Genomic DNA, 21,689 nt, shown 5'->3' with positions numbered 1-21,689 from the left:
GGAAGGCTAGCCTACTGATCCCTGCTGCTCACACGGAGATATTCTGCTCCCAGCGGAGGGAAGAGGATCACAATTCTCCCCACTGCCCAAGATTATTGTCCGGCTTCCTTTCACCTTCCCCATCCTCTCCCCCTCTCCTCCAGCACTTCCTCATTTTGCTCCAATTATCCATTCCTCCCGCCAGCCCTGATGACACAGGATGTCGACTAGTTCATTCTTAAAAATACACGTTTTATCACAACATAATTTCAGACTTCTTTATTCAGTGATACACAAAACTCTAGTCTCTTCTCACATTCTATTTTCAGCACCAGAGAGCCACATCTTTAATCACACGATTTAAAAAAATTGCTTACTTAAATTTAAAGGTCAGATTATTCCCTCCATTTTCAGCTCCAGTCAGTAAGTATCTAGAAAATGACAAGTACTACACCTTCCTTACACTGCTAAATGCATCGTAGAATGTACAGTCAAAACTTCAAGCAGTGCGGAGTGTGGAGCTGACGGCAGTTGAATGGAAACCATTTGTACAGCACCTTTGCCTTATATTTTCTATTCCGCTCTTCTGGAGGTCCTGAATCTTGCTGTGATAAAGCTGTGCAGGTGCTAACATCCACCCAATACCCCATCCAAGCACCTAATATGTGAGCATAATCATTGACTTTCAGAAGGCTATTCAACAGCAGAAGGCATCACTGCACAGACAGATCCTGTTCTCACTTTCAGTCTGCACTCATAAATGATCCATGAGACAGTCATCAGGAGCAGGAACTCTCCCTGATCTTCCCTTCTGTAGGCCAGGAGGGCTGAAGCCAACTAATAACATGTAACTCAGTATAAACCAGGATTTGAACCTGGAAACCATCTTAGCACTTCACTAAAAGATGTCTTTACCGAGTAAGCCATCAGCTGAGGAGCTTCTGGTTCTTTTGATTTTTAATAATCTCACTTTACAAAGCGACACAGGGCATTGCTAAGAAGCACACAGCGATAGGACTCACATTCACACCCACAGCTCCCCAGACAATGAGTTACCAATCTCAGTCAAATGGAAAGCAGCACTGTGGCATTGTTCCACAGAAGGTGGAATAATCTGTGCTACAAACAAAACACTTTACCATTGACCATCAATGCACATTGGAAAACTGTAGCCCTTATATAAAACAGCCTTTTTAAAATGGCTATTAAACGACAGCATTACTGGAAGGGTGTCCGTATGCAATGTTATTCCAACTTCTACTGCCTATAGGTATCCGTCGCCTGAAGAAAGGTGCTCATCAGACGAATGCCAGCCACGTGTACAGAAGGTCTTATTCATCACTCATTTCCTCAGTATCTTTCCGAGCACCAATAGTCTTCATTGCTCAGTCTAAACTTTAACCCTGTAACTCTTAAAATGATAGTTTTGCGTCTTTTACTGGTTCCTCTTCCTTCAACTAAAGCAGGATAATGTACAGAAAATAACATCGGAAGCAACAAGAACAGATGTCCATTTGGAAATGGAAGAGGACTGAGGAACCTAAAGGGTTAGGCTCCTCCAAGAGACTGCACTCGTGTCATGTTTGGAGTATAAAAACAAAGCACAAAAATATCCACTTCTGTATAAAATAAACCACAAGAACTGAGCCAGAGAGTTGGTGATTCAACCCCAGCATGGCAAGACATTCACCACCTCTTCACTGGAGCCTCATCCGTTTCTCAGGGGGAGCTTTGGTGGTTGAACTCTGCTGAGAGTTCTTTGTGGAGTCTTTTTCCTCCTGTTTGATGGTTTCAGTTGTTGGCTCGGATTCTTTTTTTACCTGCTCCACTGAAAAGCAAAAATATGCACATAAAGGTGGTCATATTTGATATATTTGTCTAGAAGCCTATTGGCTTGATTCACAAAAGAAAACTCACCTGGCACAGGTTTGTCTCCAGATTTGGGCTGAAAATGAAAACCAAGAGTCAATATAAAGAACACTTCAGGACATTCGTAGCACCAAGATCAGAGGAAATAAAATGTCTTGCATTGCATTGTTGAGTAGTTACATTAATATGCGGAACTTCTGTTCACTGTAATGAGCATTAGTGTTTAAAATGAGAGAGGCAACTCTCTGTTGTACTCGGCTTCTCCAGAGGGTGAGAGCGCCCAGTTTCCAGACTCACTTGGTAAAAGGGGTCGTAGAAACTAACAAAGGTAGCATGCTGTACTTTTCTGGCCCAGTCAAGCCACTACTTCTGCCAAGCCAGCCGAGAAGCAACTTTCAATAAAACCTGCCAACAGTTGGACTGTGCCACCTTTTCAGCAAAGGAGGATGGTATGGATGTAAATGGGAGGGAGAGAATGGGGAAACCTGCTTTACATGTATACTGCAACAAACAATATTTTTTCCACCACCCTTTCCGAGGGAGGACTCAAAGGCTCAAATCGATGTATAAATGGAGCTGTTCAAATCCATGCGCTTTATATGGAGTATATTGGACCTGCAAGGTGGCTGCCATTTTTTCCATAACCCCTCCCCCCTGCCCTCCACATTTTGAATAATGACAAACCCTTTTTAATTAAGGCAGGTTCAGATCCCCTGGAGCAACTCCTTAACTGGCAAAGTGTGATGGTTATTAAAATGGGACTCAGAAAGTGGTACAACCACTGGGCCCTCCAAAGTGGGATAGTGGTGAGTCATTCTGCTGCACTACAGTGGATATCTCCATGAAACCCATCTGAAAGATCACAGAATCCTATGCCCACTGTAGGATTCAAACCTTGCCCCCTCCCTACACATTGTTGAATTAAAGAACACTGCAGCACTGTCGGTAACCATCTGCCTCTGTACTGCTTCATTGAATTTCTTTTAAAAGGACCTAAAGAGATGCAGACAGACATTTACCTGAATGTACTTGGGCTGGAATTTTTGCCGGATATCCAGAAGCAGCATGTCCACTCTCTGGCGCTGGAATATTGAACTCGGCTCCTCTTTCTTCTTTGATTTTGGTTTTACTTTATCTGGGTGAGGTGGGGAGAAAGGGGGCGCGAGGGATTAAAAAAAGACAAATAATAATGCCAGCTACCTTGAAGACAGTCAGTCACCTTTTTAAACGGCTTTGTTGAATGTAAGTTAATGTACTAGATCCTTTATGGAGGTATTGTTTCACCAATTGCACTATCCCACAAAGTTCCTCTCTGCTGTTCATGCACATTGTTGAACTTGATAGTGAGTTCCCGTGTCTTTCAGAGGCTGGGCCTAGCACAGCAGGCCTTGTGATAGAAAATCCTGCAAAAATCTAAATCACTTGCATTTATTAACCGCCACTTTCTCATCAATGCAAAGGGTTTTGGGCGTGACAATATAATTTCAGGATGCCTAAAACCAAGGAGTGTAAGACCCCTCTCTGACGTCACATGGGTTTGGCTGTATGTGGAGTGTAGCCCCAGTGCAAGGCCAGTCCCCATTGGTCCTGCTGCAGAGGTCTTCATTTTTTAATAAAGTAAAAATTATCTCAAGATATTATAAACATATCAGCCAGGAAGCTGAAGTTTGCATATGCACAGAGCCATCTCCTGCCATGTACTATGTCAGCCAGTGGCTCAGTGGGTAGCACACTCGCCTCTGAATCAGAGGTTTGTAGCTCCAAGTCCCACGCCAGGAACTTGAGCACATAAATCTAGGCTGACATTCCAGTGCAGTGTTGAGGGAGCGTTGCACTATCAGAGGTGCCATCTTTCAGATGAGACGTTAAACAGAGGTCCCGTCTGCCCTCACAGGTGGACATAAAAGATCCCAAGGCACTATACTGAAGAAGAGCAAGGGAGTTATCCTCGGTGTGCTGACCAATATTTATCCCTCTATCAACATAACAAAAACAGCTTATCTGGTCATTGTCACATTGCTGTTTGTGGGAGCTTGCTGTGCGCAAGTTGGCTGCCGGGTTTCCCACATTACAACAGTGATTACACTCCAAAAGTACTTCATTGGCTGTAAAGCACTTTGGGACGTCCGGTGGTCGTGAAAGGCGCTATATAAATGCAAGTCTTTCTGCCTTACTGTGTAATTCACAGCCTGCAACATCACGCATGGTTTTTACCAGCTGCACTTTGCATCCACTGGTCCCAGACCAACTGTGCGATATAACTGCAGCCTAAATTCCCTTCCCTGCACCTCTTTGCTACACTTGTGTCCCGTGGTTGCCGTCGTCAATTCTCTCAACTTCACAGTGGCAACGTGGCATTAGATGGAGCAAAGCATTCGGATGGTCAATGACTACTCATTTAGAAAGTTGGCACCTTTCAACCACCAGCACGAGAATCAAACTAGATTATGCAAACCACTCAAAAAGCAGATAAAAGACTGCTGCCTGTCTGCTTCGTAACAGAAACCTGCAGGATTGCCCTCCTCCAGAAACTGGATTTGCTGCTTGTTTTTTTGGTAAAATCTGAGAGAGATTCCCACTTGTTCACAAGAATTTAAACATTACTCTTTTGCATGGCATTATAAAGGCTAGAAGTCATGATCATTATGATGATGCAAACCAGCTCACTGATTGCTGTGAATCATATTGTTGCAGCCAATTAGACTCATTCCTGAATCTCTGACATCTGCTTTATACCTTTTTTTAAATAATTCACTCTCGGGATGTGAGCATCACTGGTAAGGCCGGCATTTATTGCCGCTCCCTAGTTATCCTGAATGGTGCCCTGTACCTTCATCACATGGCTGCAGTCCATGTGATGAAGGTACCCCCAGTGTTGTTAAGTAGGAAGTTCCAGGATTTTGTTATTCTTTTTAGCAGTTTGATACAAGTGAGTTGATGCATCTTAGAGGGCAGTTAAGAGTCAACCAAATTGGCATGAGACTGGAGTCACATATAGGCCAGTGCGGGTAAGGATTTCCTTCCCTTAAGGACATTACGGAACCAGTTGGGTTTGTACAATAATCAGACACCTTCAAGGCCGTATTTTTTTTAAAAATAAAAGGTATTCCTTTTAAACCTGAATTCAAACTTTCAAACTGCCATGGTGGGATTTGAACTCACAGTCACTGAATTATTAACCCAGGGATTTGGATTAGTCGTTCCATAATATAACAACTGCACTAAGTACCCTCTGGTGGCATGAATCAGTCTTCATGTGAGAACGTGTGGGTGAGGCAGGTCCTGTTTATACTGCGGGCTCTCTGGGTACTTGTGATGTATATGTGCACATTTTTTTAATAGAGTGTGCAGAGAGCAGGCATTCAGCAGGGTCAATGCTGCCTTGGATGGGTTACACTAAGTGATACAATTACCCAGCATGCCTTCATAAGGGGCCTCAGACCATTTTTGATATTCTACCTGGTTTATGAATAGCATCTCTAAATTCATTGGATATGACAAAGGCTTGCTTGAAAACAAGGACTAATTATAAAATGCCAGGATCCTTCATCCACAGATCAAGGACAGCAAGTGCCACATGTCTGGTTATGTTTTTCCACCAGTAGGTGGCATATCACTAACACTTTCTGAAGTTCTGAAGTACAGCAAGCACCTTGGTATCACAATGTTACAACTTACCCCTCTCCTCTTGATCCTTGAAATGCCACCAGTATCCTTTGGAGGGATGGTATCGGCAGTAAGACATGGCTTCATCAAATGCAGACTGAACAGCGTGTACTGCGGTCAGCTATTTTGGGAGGAAAAGGAATAAAAACACAACAGTTGGCACATCTCCAACAGCGTACTGTACTTTTCACAATATATAAAAAATGCTGGCATGAAGGATAGCTGTAGTGTGAGATCACATCAAGTCATCATCATCATAGGCCGTCCCTCAAACAAGAATAACTTGCTTCCACACCAAAAGGGATGAGTTCACAGATGAGTCAATGAAGGACCTGATATTGCAGTCCTGAACTTCAATCGAAGGGGTGGAAGATGCCTGTGCGTGGATTTTTTTACCGTTGCACATCAGCCACCACACAGGCTTGACAGAGCTAGGCCTTTATCCAGTGGCACAAGTGCACTAGATCTAGCCTGCAGGATGTTTAAACAGCATCACACTGAGGCCGTCGTGGTGTTCGACTTAGACAAGTAATTACCCAGTTAAGTTTCAAAATGGCAGAGGAGCAACATGGCAGCTGAACGCGATCTCTGAAAATTTTAACACTATCAGTAGTGGGTCCGAAAGACTCATGAAAGCAACCCAGTCCAGTTGGTAATGCATCCTGGGTTACTAAGGGAAGTAAGAGTACAAAATGCAGAGGAGCTGGCCACAATATTCCAATCCTCCTTAGGTACAGGGGTGGTGCCAAAGGACTGGAGGATTGCAAATGTTACACCCTTGTTCAAAAAGGAGAGAAGGATAAACCTGGCAATTACAGGCCAGTCAGTTTAATGTTGGTTGTGGTGGTGATAATCTAGGAGAATATTACCACTTAGACAAGGAGAGCCAGCACGGATTTGTAAAAGGCAAATCGTGTTTGACTAACTTGATTGAGTTTTTTTGATGAGGTACAGTGAGGGTGGATGAGGGCAGTGCAGTTGATGCTGTGTATATGAACTTCCAAAAGGCATTTGATAAAGTACCACATACTAGGCTTGTTCCCAAAATTGAAGCCCATGCGATATAAAAGAGGCAGCAGCAGCATGGATACAAAATTGGCTAAGGGATAGAAAACAGAGTTGTGGTGAATGGTTGTTTTTCAGACTGGAGGGAGGTATATAGTGGTGTTCCCAAAAGTTCAGTGCTAGGATCATTGCTATTTGTGATATACTTTAATGATTTGGACTTGGGGGGTACAGGGCACAATTTTGAAATTTGCAGATGACACAAAACCTGGAAGTGCAGTAAACAGTGAAGAAGATAGCAATAGACATAGACAGGCTGGTGGAATGGGCGGACATATGGCAGGTAGAATTCAACACAGAAAAGTGTGAGGTGATATATTTTAGTAGGAAGGATAAGGTGTGTGGCCACAATCAGGAGGTCCTGTGCAGGCTGCATACGAGTTGCTGTCGCTGGAAGATACCGTGCATCCACAGCAAATTTAAAAAGGACCATGAACATTGATTAGGGACGACCATGCATACTAAATGGTACAATTTTAAAGGGGGTGCAAGAACAGAGAGACCTGGAGTGTTTGTGCACAAATCTTTGAATGTGACAGGACAGGTTAACAAAGCAGTTAATAAAGCATATGGGATTCTAGGTTTTATAAATAGAGACAGAGAGTACCAAAGCTAGGAAGTTATGTTAAACCTATATAAAACACTAGTTCTGCTCCAGCTGGAGTATTGTGTCCTATTTTAGGCACCACACTTTAGGAAGGATGTGAAGGATCTGGAGAGGGTACAGAAGAGATTTACTAGAATGGTTCCAGGGATGAGGGACTTCAGTTACGTGGATAGACTGGAGAAGCTGGGGTTGTTCTCCTTAGAGCAGAGAAGGCCAAGAGAAGATTTGATAAAGGTCTTTAAAATCCTAAACGGTTTAGATAGAATAAAAAGAGAAATTGGTTCCCATGGTGGAAGGGTCGCTAACCAGAGGGCACAAATTTAAGGTGATTGACAAAAGAACCAGAGGCGACAGGAGGAAAATCTTTTTGATGCAACCAGTGGTTAGGATTTGGAATGCACTGCCTGATATGGTGGTGGATACAGATTCAATAGTAGCCTTCAAAAGGGAAGTGGATAAATGCTTGAAGGAGAAAAAGTTGCAGGGATACGGAGAAAAAGCAGGGGAGTGAGACTAACTGGACTGCTCTCGAAAGAGCCGGCGCAGACTTACTGGGACTAATGGCCTCCCTTCTGTGCTGTACTATGCTATGGTTCTATGATTTCTTTTTGAAGGTTTACTGAACAGTTCGCATTTAAGTTTGACATAATTAGTTTCCCTTTTTATCAGTTTAATGGGCTTTTGCTTTTTTCTGAAATGTAAATGGAGAGTGACAAGTAGTATATCAGGTCACAAAACACAGCTATCGATTTTCACTGTTACACCACTTATGTATAATGTAACTGCAGTGGGAGGCAGGGAAGAGAAGAGATGGAACATTGCTCTTTTTTCTGGCAAAGGCAAACTATTAAAATGCAAATTAGCACTGCAAGCAAAATAAATTGGCCTTGATCCCCAGTTTAAGTGATCAACAACATTTACAACACTAAAAATAAATCATTTTAATTGGGACACCATATCTAGTAATAAAAAAAAAAATCACTTGAAGCAAAGTCACCCACCATTCTAGAGTTTATTACTGATCCCAAATCAGGAGCCTGATACACCACTCCAGCAATGATATAATAGTCAGCCAAAGGAGTAACTAGAAAGGGGGGAAAAAAATCACAAAGAATTAATCTAAAATTATACGCAGAGAGTAGATTTTCTTTTCAGGGATAAAAGATGATAATGTTGCACACATTTTTAATCTTGATTATGACACAATCATTTTCATTGCAGCAAATGAATCTGGGCATGCAAGAGATGCGGCTCCACATCCCATCACTTCAGCAAAGGTGCGCTTGCAAGTCGTGCACATGGAATTGACCTTCAGTGAAGTGGTTCGATATGGAACTACAGCAGGAACATCGCCAGCATGAGTGGAATCCCAACGTTTTTTGTGAATCTACTGTCTTCCCAGCTACTCACCACCTGAACCAAAAGGACAGGACAGACATACTTGTGGTTATATGGTACATTATCACGTCTCTCACCAACTGCTTAAAGCACCTCACACACAATTTAGGTGCAGTGACTTACGTAGGCAAACACGGGAGCCATTCTGCACAAAGTAAGGTCCCCCAAAGCAGCAACAAAATGAATGAGCATTTTTGCTACTGTTGCAAGGAAAGATGGGTTCTTCAAATAGTGTCGTGGGATCTTCGAGATCCACCTGAACACCACCACAACAGGTAGTCAGGCTTCAGATCAAAGTCTCTGCTGAATAATGGTACCTGCCACTATGCAGCTCTTCCTCAGTATTGTGCTCGAGTGTCAAACTTGATTATGTGCTGGCATCCTAGTAGGTTGCTCAAACTTCTGACGAAAGGCAAGAATGCTCAGGCACAGGCACAGGCACGATAGGCTGAATGACCTCCTTCTGTGTTGTATCATTCTATGATCCTATGAATGCTAGCCCTTAGGGTCGAAGATGGATAGCTCTCTTGTGGACTTCAGTCAAACACCGACATTGGAGCTAGCTGCTTGCAAATGCACAACAGTGGATTGGGCGTGATCCACACTGCCCTAGTTCCAGAAGGAAAAACAGGGAAGTGGTTACGAACTAAAATATACTGAGCTTTCAAAACATTGTCTCATTGCTGACTCAGAATGTTCCTTCTGTTCCACAGTAGAGAAATTAATGGTGATTGTATTCGCTTAGAGGATTAACGAACGCAGTTTTTTTTTAAAGTTTGGGGAAAAAAAGGAGGATTAAAATGGAAGATGCTGGCCCTGTGATGCCATACTCAGTGTGCCGTCGTAATCCCTTTGAAATGTCCGCAACTTCCGATTTCCACATGCGCTTGCATCCACGGGGGCTCCGGAAAAACAATTGTTGGCGCAGAGTTGGGTTATTTGACCAGCATCGGGCCAGCAATTGCCCACGTAAATGGATGCAAACTGGTGTAGGCCTCTTTGCATCAGCATAACGGGATATCTAAAGCTTAAATTAAACATTTACATTTCAAAAATTATGCACCTACACTTTATATTAAATGAGTTTATGCAAATATTGCCCCAGGTTACAATTTTAATGATGGGTGAAATTATCAAACCATTACATTTTTATTATGTTTGGTGGAATGAAGGTAATTATGATTAAAATTCAAAATCTGTTCATTGTTTAATTTTTACATTTCGGGATTCCATGCATGTCATTCGGAGATTCCCTTAGTAAATGATTGCAATGGAATTCTCCTTTGTCATTGGAGAACCAGGCCCATGTGTTCTTCCAAACCACCTGCGTCCCTGGGATCCGTGGGCCATTACGCTGCCCTCCGCGTTGAGGCCCGAGACCGCAACTTTTCGCAGCCTGGGTGCCAGGAGGTATCTTCACAATTGATCTTCTACCCCTACTCCACACTAGCTCCATATCCCTGGATTCCTTTAGTATCCCTTAGATGAGGTGATGAGGAGTTCTCCCAGCCTTCTGGCCAGCATTGCTCAAACAGATTATCTGGTCATTATTGCTATTGCTGTGTAAATTGGCTGCCATATTCTTCTACATTAGAACAGTGTGTACACTTCCAAGGTATTTCACTGTCACGTGCTGTATAACAAGAACATCTTAATTTAGCTGCATGTTAAACTGAGGTTCTGTCTGCTCTCTCAGGTGGACGTAAAAGATTCCATGGCACTATTTCAAAAAGGAGCAGGGGAGTTATCCCCGATGTCCTGGCCAACATTTATCCCTCAATCAACATAACAAAAACAGTCATTATCACATTGCGATTTGTGGGCATTTGCTGTGCGCAAATTGGCTGCCACATTTCCCACATTACAACAGTGACTACACTCCAAAAGTACTTAATTGGCTGTAAAGCACTTTGAGATGTCCAGTGGTCATAAAAGGGGCTTTATCAATTCAAGTCTTTCTTTCTTGCATTCATCCATTGGTCAGAAAATGTACACATGGCTTTAGTTCTGTAAATATGGGAAGTTATAAAGCACAATATTTGGAAAATAGCGAAAGCAAACAGTATGCAGACTTTAGGGAGGGGCCTATGCATTGAAAACAATTAGTCATGCCACATGTTCAATCAAATTTAATGAATTAAAAAGCATCCTGCACTACAGGTGATGATGATTACCTTGCAGTGTGACACTTCGAGAGATTTTAGGCAAGTATTTCTCCCTAAACAGTGCCAGTTTAGGAGTAAGCTAGAATATAAAGCTAGGCACAACTATTAAATAACTGTCAAACACTAAGCAGAACATATTCAAAAGCAGTAGCATGGAACAAATCATGGGTGGGGGTGGGGGTGGGGGTGGGGGGGGGGGGGTGGGGGTGGGGGGGTGGGGGTGGGGGGGTGGGGGTGGGGGGGTGGGTGCACAAATGCTGCAACCACTACTTATTGTTTCAGCTGCATTAGCTCCTCTGTAGGAAATTCAAATATTTGCCAATTCGACTGTCATGTCTGCCTGAATTGTCCCATCTTAATTTTTATCAGTGAACTTCAAAAAGCAAATATATATCTTTGCTGCAATACTTTTCATTTTCCGCTCATTTTCTCAACACACCAAAAATAATCAAGGTCAGCTCGTTTCTTACACAGTGACAGCAAACCACTTTGGGTGCTCCAACAGTAACACCGATAAAGAAGTTCGGAATTGATCTTGATTGAAAATCTATCTAAACATTCACGACAACCAGTACATCAATGGAGCATTGTAAAACTGCTCTCATGGCAAACTTAAGTCACAGCAACCAGCTTCAGTGATACAGAAGCTTCTTACCTTGTGTTGAGTACCTATGCTGCTTTCGAATAATATACAGTATGGGCTCCTGAGCATGTAGCAGAATGTATTCCAAACCAGTCATATTGCTGCACCAGAACAAAAATAAGTGTTGGATGTGATACTTTCACCAGGTTATTTCATCAATTTCAATTCTCACGCTGGACAAGTGCCTAAATTAGCACATAACTTCACACACACATTCCATGATGGTAGCAAGTAAGTTCTGTCACTTTATCTGAAACCCAACCCAAACACACCATAATATGGTCACAAGGACACAGTAAAGGGCTCATTATCATATTGGTTGGGATCAGAGGCAAGCAAGGGTCAGGTAATTGGAGGACAAATAACAGGATTGCACAGTTTGTGTTTAAGTAACCACTGTAGATAATTGGGCAATCTGACTCAGAAAGGTCATGAAGACCACTGGTGAGGAAAACAGAATGGGGCACTTTGATCTAATGGAGGAAACATTTCTGGGACTGGGATGTCAACAGTTTTGCAGCAGTAATGACAACCTCTGGATTGTATTGTGATAAAAAATGAAGCCTTTTTCTCGTTAAGATTACTTTGTGAATTCTTGAGCATTAGCCACAGTGTAAATACAGCGAGAAAATCAATTATTGCTAGCTGGTTCCTGCAAGCAGGAGGCAATTTACATTATAGTGCAGCTACTGCTCACACCACAGGGTAAGGCAGAGACAGGCGTAGCTCTGTAAGCCCTTGGTGTGCATAGTGTGATTGCTGCAACTGCGTATGAATGGAGGCCCATTTAGATGGTCAAAAAATCTGTCACGAATCAATAAAGCTAGGCATTTCATTCAATTATAAACATCCTATACAAGTTCACCACACAAAAAGTGAACATTCATTTTCAAGCTTCACTTTTTTTTAAAAAAAGGTAGCATAGTGGAAGTGTCTGAATGATTGACATATCGAGCACAATCATTGATTACTGTGACATATACAGTTTTGCACTGAGTATCATTCATTTACCTATTCTTGGTTAAATAAATTCACTGTTGGTTTACAGCCTGGACTTCAATCAGAGTGTATATTCAATCCTCCTACCACACATGAAGGGAATCATATGGTGGCCTGTGCTACATATAGCAGTAAACTAGAGTACAGTGGCAAGGATTCTCTGTTCAATCCCTGGGCCAACTACTGCTTACCCAGATATTTGGCAGGTGAAGAAACACTCCAGATTGTAGGGGCTATAGGATCCACTTATGGGAGTGGTTAGTGACACTGAACCCGTGAAAAATATCGAGCATAAAACCCCAAAAAGCCAACAAGTAATGTTAATTTATCAGCCTGACAGACAATTAGGGGGAGGGAAGAAGGGAATTTGAATATGCAAATAGTCAGTGAGAAGTGATCTATTTAATTATATAAAAGTATTTGTAAAAGGAAAAACTATACTAAATATATCTACTTAAAATAAATTTCAGACTCCAGACCCCATTTAAATCTACAGTACATGTGGTATCTTGAAGTTTTAACAAATACAGCAGTCAACCCCCACGATGCACATGTTTGAACAATGTAGCACATTGTTCAATACTACATGCCCTGTCATTGCATTGAACTCTGGTTGTAGCAGCATTTCTGCAGCAAATTAGAAATCACTGGGTTTTATTTCACTGTAACATAAAATAGTTGCAGTAATTCTGTGTGCTTTGACCTCTAATGTGATGTGCAAATTTTTTGACTATGCTTTTACAAGTCAAAGATTGCTAAGTTCTCAGGTCTAGAGCCTAATTAAATGCAGCAGAAAATATTCCATGCAGGTCCAATGGGCCACTGGATGCATCGGCTGGGAGTGAGAGAATCAATCTGTACCCAATAAACAAGAAACAAAGTGAAAAGCTAAAAAAAAGAACAGAAAAGAGAGAAGGATTTAAAGAGAAACCAGAAAATGGAGAAAAAAAAACTTAACAGTACTTGTAGCTCACAATATAGCAAATCGTAGTTCACAATACAGCAAACTGTTCCTCAATAATATAGCAAATCATAGCTCACAATAATACAGCAAACTGTTCCTCAATAATATAGCAAATTGTACCTCACAATAACGTAGCAAATTTTATGAGTTAACATTTGAAATTAAGACCAACCATTTCTTTATACCATGAGCCAATAAACCAAAATCATATTTGGCCTCATTTAAGAGACAATGGGCCTGAAATTTCGGCCTCCCCTGGTCCGTACGGAGTGTGTACAGACCCGGGGAGGCATCGCAAAAGCCAGTTTTCGGCGCGCAATGTGCATGCGCCGAAAACCGGCTTTTCCGATATGTCAAGTTCTGGCTTGACAGGATCCAACGCATCTCGGGGAGAGGGACATTCGCATGGGCAAGATTGCGATATTTGCCCATCTCTTGCCCAGCGAATGTCCTTAAAACTCTTGCACCTGATAAAAGCAGGTGCATAGCCTGCTTTTACTAGCATAAGAGCTTTAAAACATATAAAAATTAAATTTAAAAACACATTTTTGCTCACTAAAGGTAAGTTTATTTTAAACTCTAATTACAACATTTAAATTAATGTTAAATATGTGTTTTTTTTAAATTTGTGTTTAGGTGTTGGGGGGGCGGGGGTGAGATTCTCATTCATAATAATGAGAACTCCTATTTACGGAGTGCCCATTATTATGAATGAGAATACTTTACCTTAATTGGGTGTCCAGGCCCACGTGACTCTAGCTCCAGCTCTACGTCCATTCAGGGGTGCACGTGCTCCGATGCGCATGCAGAAGAGACCTAAAACCACAATCGCTGGTGGGCGCCCAAGCAAAAGGTAAGTGCGCATCTTTTCTCTTCTTTTTTCAGGCGACCACCCGCGGGAAGCCCAGAACCAGGATTTCAGGGCCAATAATTTGAAAAAGGTTTTTGACTATAGTCAAATTAACCTAGACTTTCACGTGGCCTAGAATTACTGCCCATCTTTTCTTATAGCCTTCTTTTATTATATTGAGGGAATCGGATTGACTGGACCTACCTACAGCAGGATAGCACGAATGGCACTATTAACTTTAAATACTAATACTGAACATAAAAATGGATTTTATTCTGTAGTCTTGGGGAAAATGTTAAACAGAACTCCATTTGAGGGCATACCAATCAACAACCAACACCTACTGCAAATGTTCCAGGCTAAGCCGTTGCATTTTGACAACCTCATTGTTGCAAGTGCGATCGTAAAAAGGGTTGCTTCTTTCAGAGAAGTAGTCGAGCACATTCCCTGGATTTAGTATTGGAATCCAAGCACTGTCCACCCACGAGATCCCCAGGAGGTTATCTGAGGAAATAGAACCGCACCAATACAAGTGAAAATGTTTTAAAAAACATGTTAATTGGATTAATTTATTTGGGATACGAGGGAAGGGGAGAAAACAGACATAAAAGTTGCCACACAGCTTCCACTAAATTTACTTGTTCAGGCAACTAGGTATTAAGAGGAGCCATTAAATTCTTCCTCCCTTCCATCTTCTGAAGGCAATGATGGACTACTGTTCTAGGGGCATCAAGCACCCTCCAGCACCTCATCCAACTGCCCATTCATCATGTGTCAATCTAGATAGTGACAATCAGACAGGCTATTCAACTGTGAAGGCATCTCAGCCATCCCGAATCCCCTCTCCATCCGATTTGCGCACATTTAAGCAAGAACCATATTAGTGGGAACCCTGTTGGCATTTCCCCTCCCTAGTCCAAGGTTCGAAGGCTTATTATGACAGCTTATGACCACCATAGTTGAGATTATTTAACTCAGCACAGATGGAAATTAATGTAGAGATCTTGCTGGTCTATAGAACTCAATTCCACACCAGGTAATGTACCCCCCAACTGAGCGATCAAGGGTCTAAACGCAATTATTTCCAACTTTGCACCAACCACTATAAAATTCCACGCTACCTCTGCAACCTCCCTTATGTTCCCTACTCAACCCTCCTAACCTTCGAATTTGGTCTACTGTGCATCCCTCTTTCTCTGTTGTATCCTCTGCGCAAAAGTCTTTAGTCCTCTCAGCCCTACTCTCTGGACAACTGCATAAGCCAGGCTGATACTTCAGTGTCATACTTAGGGAGTAAACAGTGAGCAATGTAATAAACAGTGGCAAAATGGGCAGATACATGGCAGCTGAAATTTAAATCAGAGAAGTGTGATGTGATGAGATGAGATTCATTTTGGTAGGAAGAATGCGGAGAGGCAATGTAAACTAAATGGTTTAATTTTAAAAGGGGTGCAGGAGCAGACCTGGGATGTACGTACACCAGTCTTTGAAGTGGCAGGGCAAGTTGAGAAGGCTTTTAAAAAAGTATACGGGACCCTTGGCCTTATAAATAAAGAGAGTACAAAAGCAAGGAAGTTATGCTAAACCTTTATAAAACACTGGTTTGGCACCAGCTGTGTATTGTGGCCAATTTTGGGCACCACATTTTAGGAAGCATGTCAAGACCTTAAAGAGGATGCGAAGGAGATTTACTAGAATGGTACCAAGAATGAAGACTTCAGTTATTTGGAGAGACTGGAGAAATTGCGGTTATTCTCGTTAGAGTAGAGAAGGTTAAAGGGAGATTTGATGGAGGTGTTCAAAATCATGAAAGTTTTTGAAAGAGTTAATAAGGAGAAACTGTTTCCAGTGGCAGAGGGGTCGGTAACCAGAGGACACAGATTTAAGGACATTGGCAAAAGAACCAGAGGCAACTTGAGGAAAGAAAAATGTAGGCAATGAGTGCTGTGATCTGGAAGTAGATTTATTAATAACTTTCAAAAGGGAATTGGATAAATACTTGAAGGGGGAAAATTTGCAGGACTATGGGGACAGAGTAGACGAGTGGGACTAACTGGATAGCTCTTTCAAAGACCCAGCACAGGCACAATGGGTCGAACGGCCTCCTTCTGTGCTGTATGATTTTATAATTCTCATGTTGTGGACAAATTCCATAAAAACTAAGTTGTAGCACCTACAACAACCAATGACGATTTAAAGGGCAACACATCTCAATTTGTACTGCTAATGGTAGAATCACACTATTCAAAAGGAATTTAAGAGTATTAATGTTGAAAAGAGTGCAGTCAAATAGACACTAAATCAATGATTAATCTGCTAATATTCCAATTCTATTACTGATCCATTAAATAAAAATAGATGTTTTAAATTGTAAGATTAATCTCTAGTGGATCACCACTTCCGATTCCTCACCAGAGATGACCATTTGAACCTCCCGTGCTCAGACTAGAGCATTCTGACCCCATTCCCCAGGCACAATGTGGTAATAAACTTCACTACACGGACTGAAGCGATTTCAAGAGGACCCACCACCACCTCCCCAGGGTAACTAGGGGATGGCAATAAATGCCAACCTTGCCAGCAACGCCCACATTCTGCAAATGAATGAAAGAAAGCATAGCTTCAAAACCCATTAACACCTGTTTCCACCTCTACACATCACCTGCCTCCACCTTTACTTTGCCTCCACTAGAACTGAAACCCTAAATCATGTCTTCTACACAACAAAACTTGCATTAATATAATGTCTTCATAGTCGAAAAATATCCCAAGGAACATCACAAAGGGATGAGGAAAACAGACACAAAGCCAAAAGAGATGGATTTCAAGGAGGCCTAATAGGAGAGCGACGTGGAAAGGTAGAGGTTTATAGAAGCAATTCCAGGGAGTGTGACTTAGACGGTTAAAAGCACACCTGCTGATGGTAGGACAAAGGGAGAGGGAGATGCATGAGACTGCCGTCACATTGGGGATTAGGAACCAATCATCATAGGCAGTCCCTCGAAATCGAGGAAGACTTGCTTCCACTCTAAAAGGGAGTTCTCAGGTGACTGTACAGTCCAATACGGGAATTACAGTCTCTGCAACAGGTGGGGCAGATGGTGGTTGAAGGAAAGGGTGGGTGGGGAGTCTGTTTTGCTGCATGCTCCTTCCGCTGCCTGCGCTTGTTTTCTGCATGCTCTCGCAACAAGACTCGAGGTGCTCAGTGTCCTCCTGGATATTCTTCCTCCACTTTGGGCGATCTTGCGCCAGAGATACCCATGTGTTGGTGGGGATGTTGCACTTTATCAAGGAGGCTTTGAGGGTGTCCTTGAAACATATCCTCTGAGATGGGGCGGTAGTATGCAAGGGTGGAGGGATCAAGGATTGTTTTTTTGAGAAGCGGGGTTATGATTCGTATTTCCGTTTACTTTTTTGGCGGTGCGTGGCCCCTTTAAGGGTTTTCCCCATTGACGAGCCGGCTGCATGGGAGGTCCAGAGAGCTGCGCGGCTGCACAGCTTAAAGGGAACATTGGAGATAACGGCAGATTTGAGGGAGAGAGGGAGAGTACCTGAGGAGAAACATCAACAATGTCAGCTAACATGGGAGCCAGGAAGGGAAGTTTGGTGGGAATAAAGTCGAAGAAGCAGGAGGTGGGTCGCTTGCACTCAGAGGTCATGAGGTTAGGAGAATTAAAATAAATGTAAATTGTCATCTGGGCTCATTTGAGAATGCAGCCAATGGCTCTTTAAAAAGCAGCAACTAGTGAAACTGTGCAGAAAGATTAAACAAAGTTCAAACTCTGAATATGACAAACTAATTGTTATCAGATAATGCTTGGAGATACTCCAAAACAATCGCTTGTCAGTAACCAGACAAGAGCGACAAAAAACAAATCCCACTCCGATAAACTGGAGCCTGTCCCCGGGGCCGGTCCGGTCTCACTGCTCAAAGGTCGCTCCCGGCACACAGCCCGGACCCAGGTCCTGGGGTCGGCCCCGCACACTGTACCTCTCCCCACCTCCCTCCCACCCCGCACACTGTACCTCTCCCCACCTCCCTCCCGCCCCCAAACACTGTACCTCTCCCCACCTCCCTCCCGCCCCCAAACACTGTACCCCGCCCCCAAACACTATACCTCTCCCAACCCGCACACTGTACCTCTCCCCAACTCCCTCCCGCCCCCAAACACTGTACCTCTCCCCACCTCCCTCCCACCCCGCACACTGTACCTCTCCCCACCTCCCTCCCGCCCCCAAACACTGTACCTCTCACCACCTCCCTCCCGCCCCCAAACACTGTACCTCTCACCACCTCCCTTCGGCCCCGCACACTGTACCTCTCCCCACCTCCCTCCTGCCCCCAAATACTGTACCTCTCACCACCTCCCTCCCGCCCCCAAACACTGCACCTCTCCCCACCTCCCTCCCACTGTACCTCTCCCCACCTCCCTCCCGCCCCCAAACACTGTACCTCTCACCACCTCCCTCCCGCCCCCAAACACTGTACCTCTCCCCACCTCCCTCCCGCCCCGCACACTGTACCTCTCCCCACCTCCCTCCCCGCACGCTGTGCCTCTCCCTCCCCCTCTATCACCGCACGCTGTGCCTCTCCCTCCCTCCCCGCGCGCTATGCCTCACCCCCTCCCTCCCCGCACATTGCACCTCTTCCTCCACCTCCCCATCACACTGTACCTCTCCTCCCCCTGCACACTGTACCTCTCCCTCCCCCCATCCCTACACCTCTCCCTCCCCCCTTTCCCTCCCTGCATCTCTCCCTCCCCCCTCCCTCCCTGCACCTCTCCCTCCCCACCCCATCCCTGCACCTCTCCCTCCCTCCCTGCACCTCTCCCTCCCTGCACCTCTCCCTCCCCCTCTCCGCACCTCTCCCTCCCCCCCCCGCACCTCTCCCTCCACCCCCCCCTCCCTCCCCCCCCCTCACTGCATCTCTCCCTCCCCCCCTCCCCTCATACTGTACCTCTCCCTCCCCCTCCCCGCACACTGTACCTCTCCCTCCCCATCACACTGTACGTCTCCCTCCCCCTCCCCATACCTCTCCCCCTCCCTCCCCATCACACTGTACCTCTCCCCCTCCCTCCCGCCCCGCACACTGTACCTCTCCCCTTCCCTCCCCATCACACTGTACCTCTCCCCCTCCCTCCCCATCACACTGTACCTCTCCCCCTCCCCATCACACTGTACCTCTCCCCCTCCCTCCCCATCACACTGTACCTCTCCCTCCCCGCACACTGTACGTCTCCCTCCCGCACCGCACACTGTACCTCTCCCTCTCCCTCCCCATCACACTGTACCTCTCCCCCTCCCTCCCCATCACACTGTACCTCTCCCTCTCCGCACACTGTACCTCTCCCTCCCCCTCACCGCACACTGTACCTCTCCCTCCCCCTTCCGCCCCGCACTGTACCTCTCCCCCTCCCTCCCCCATCACACTGTACCTCTCCCCCTCCCTCCCCATCACAATGTACCTCTCCCCCTCCCTCCCCATCACAATGTATCCTCTCTCCCTCCCTCCCACCCCACACACTATACCTCTCCCCCTCCCTCCTGCCCCGCACGCTGTGCCTCCCCCTCGCCCCGCCGCTGTGCCTCACCCACTGTACCTCCCCCTGCCCGCACACTGTACCTTCCCCTGCACCCCCCCCCCCCCCCGCACCTCTCCCTCCCCGCACACTGTACCTCTCCGGCCTCCCCTCTTCCCTGCACCTCTCCCTTCCCCCCCTCCGCACACTGTACCTCTCCCTCCCCCCCCCCCCGCCGCACACTGCACCTCTCCCTCCCGCAACGCACACTGTAGCTCTCCCTCCCCCCCAACCCTTCCTGCACCTCTCCCTCCCTCCACCCCCCCCCGCAACTCTCCCTCCCCCCTCCGCACACTGTGCCTCACCCCCTCCCGCCCCGCACACTGTACCTCCCCCTCCCTGCACACCCCCTCCCCCCCCTTCCCTGCACCTCTCCCTCCCCGCACACTGTACGTCTCCCTCCCAATCCCTCCCGCCCCGCACACTGTACCTCTCCACCCTCCCTCCCCATCACACTGTACCTCTCCCCCTCCCTCCCCGCACACTGTACCTCTCCCTCCCCCTCCCCGCACACGTTACCTCTCCCTCCCTCCCCGCACACGTTACCTCTCCCTCCCTCCCCGCACACGTTACCTCTCCCCCTCCCTCCCCATCACACTGTACCTCTCCCCTCCCTCCCCATCACACTGTACCTCTCTCCCTCCCTCCCGCCCCACACACTATACCTCTCCCTCCCCCCGGCGCACCTCTCCCTCCCCCCTCCGCACACTGTGCCTCACCCCCTCCCACCCCGCACACTGTACCTCCCCCGCACCCCCCCCTCCGTGCACCTCTCCCGCCCCCCCCCCCCCCCTTCCCTGCACCTCTCCCGCCCCCCCCTTCCCTGCACCTCTCCCGCCTCCCCCCTTCCCTGCACCTCTCCCGCCCCCCCCCGCATACTGTACCTCTCCCTCCCCCCACACTGTACTTCTCCTTCCCCACACCTCCCTGCACCTCTCCCTCTCCCCCCCCCGCACACTGCACCTCTCCCTCTCCCCCCCCCCCCCGCGCACACTGCACCTCTCCCTCCCCCTCCCCGCACACTGTACCTCTTCCCCCTCCCCGCACACTGTACCTCTCCCTCCCGCTCCGCACACTGCACCTCTCTCCCTCCCGCCCCGCACACTGTACCCCTCCCCCTCCCGGCCCACACACTGTACCTCTCCTTCTCCCTCTCCCGTCCCGCACACTATACCTCTGCTGTCCACCGCCGCCATCTCTGTCTCCTGCCGGCGCACAAACAGCGCGTCATCGCCACATGGCGCGACGAGATGACGCTCTCAGCCGGCAATTCTTGCTTGACGCGAAGTATCACAGAGAGCAAACAATTGGATCTTAGCAACCGCTGTGAGCAAATAACTATCTCTGAACAATGGTCCCTGAACAATGAGCCTTGAACAACGGGCCTTGAACAACAGGCCGTGAGCAATGGGCTGTGAACAATGGGCCCTGAACGGGCTGTGAACAATGGACCCTGAACAACGAGCTGGGAACAATGGGCCCTGAACAACGGGCTGGGAACAATGGGCCCTGAACAACGGGCTGGGAACAATGGGCCCTGAACAATGGACCCTGAACAATGGGCTCTAAACAATGAACCCTGAACAATGGGCCCTGAACAATGGGCCCTGAACAACGAGCTGTGAACAATGGCCCCTGAGCAATGGACCCTGAACAATTGGCCCTGAGCAATGGGCCGTGAACAATGGGCTCTGAACAACGGGCTCTGAACCAGGGGCCCTGAACAATGGGCCCTGAGCAATGGACCCTGAACAACGGGCCCTGAACAACGGGCTCTGAACAACGAGTCGTGAACAATGGGCCCTGAGCAACGGGCTCTGAACCAGGGGCCCTGAACAATGGGTCGTGAACAATGGGCTCTGAACAACGGGCCCTGAGCAATGGACCCTGAGCAATGGACCCTGA

General features: G+C 46.2%; 1 protein-coding gene across 1 annotated transcript; it reads right to left on the bottom strand.

Annotated features, from left to right (window-relative positions):
• Nucleotides 1-243: 243 nt before the first annotated feature.
• Nucleotides 244-20,994, bottom strand: med6 (mediator complex subunit 6). The gene is made up of 8 exons (XM_070878883.1): nt 20,959-20,994; nt 14,550-14,709; nt 11,405-11,493; nt 8,188-8,270; nt 5,527-5,635; nt 2,868-2,983; nt 1,897-1,924; nt 244-1,807 (listed from the first exon to the last, which is right to left on the bottom strand). Exons 1-8 carry the CDS (start codon nt 20,978-20,980, stop codon nt 1,677-1,679), a joined length of 738 nt encoding a protein of 245 aa, XP_070734984.1. The 5' UTR covers nt 20,981-20,994; the 3' UTR covers nt 244-1,676.
• Between the last annotated feature and the right edge of the window lie 695 nt (nt 20,995-21,689).

Source organism: Pristiophorus japonicus, chromosome 4, assembly GCF_044704955.1.
Source record: "Pristiophorus japonicus isolate sPriJap1 chromosome 4, sPriJap1.hap1, whole genome shotgun sequence".
Taxonomy (NCBI): Eukaryota; Metazoa; Chordata; class Chondrichthyes; family Pristiophoridae; genus Pristiophorus; species Pristiophorus japonicus.
Note: the sequence above shows the minus strand (reverse complement) of the source record. Positions and strands in the feature narration are given on the sequence as shown.

Bases quoted from the DNA above. Each gene is read 5' to 3' on its own strand.
- med6 (XM_070878883.1), bottom strand. From the start codon at position 20,980: ATGGCGGCGGTGGACAGCAGAG. The intron at 8,271-11,404 runs GTAAGAAGCTTC...CCCCCTTTCTAG, and splicing joins GCATAGGTACTCAACACAAG to TTACTCCTTTGGCTGACTAT. The intron at 2,984-5,526 runs GTAAGTTGTAAC...CACCTCACCCAG, and splicing joins CAAGGATCAAGAGGAGAGGG to ATAAAGTAAAACCAAAATCA.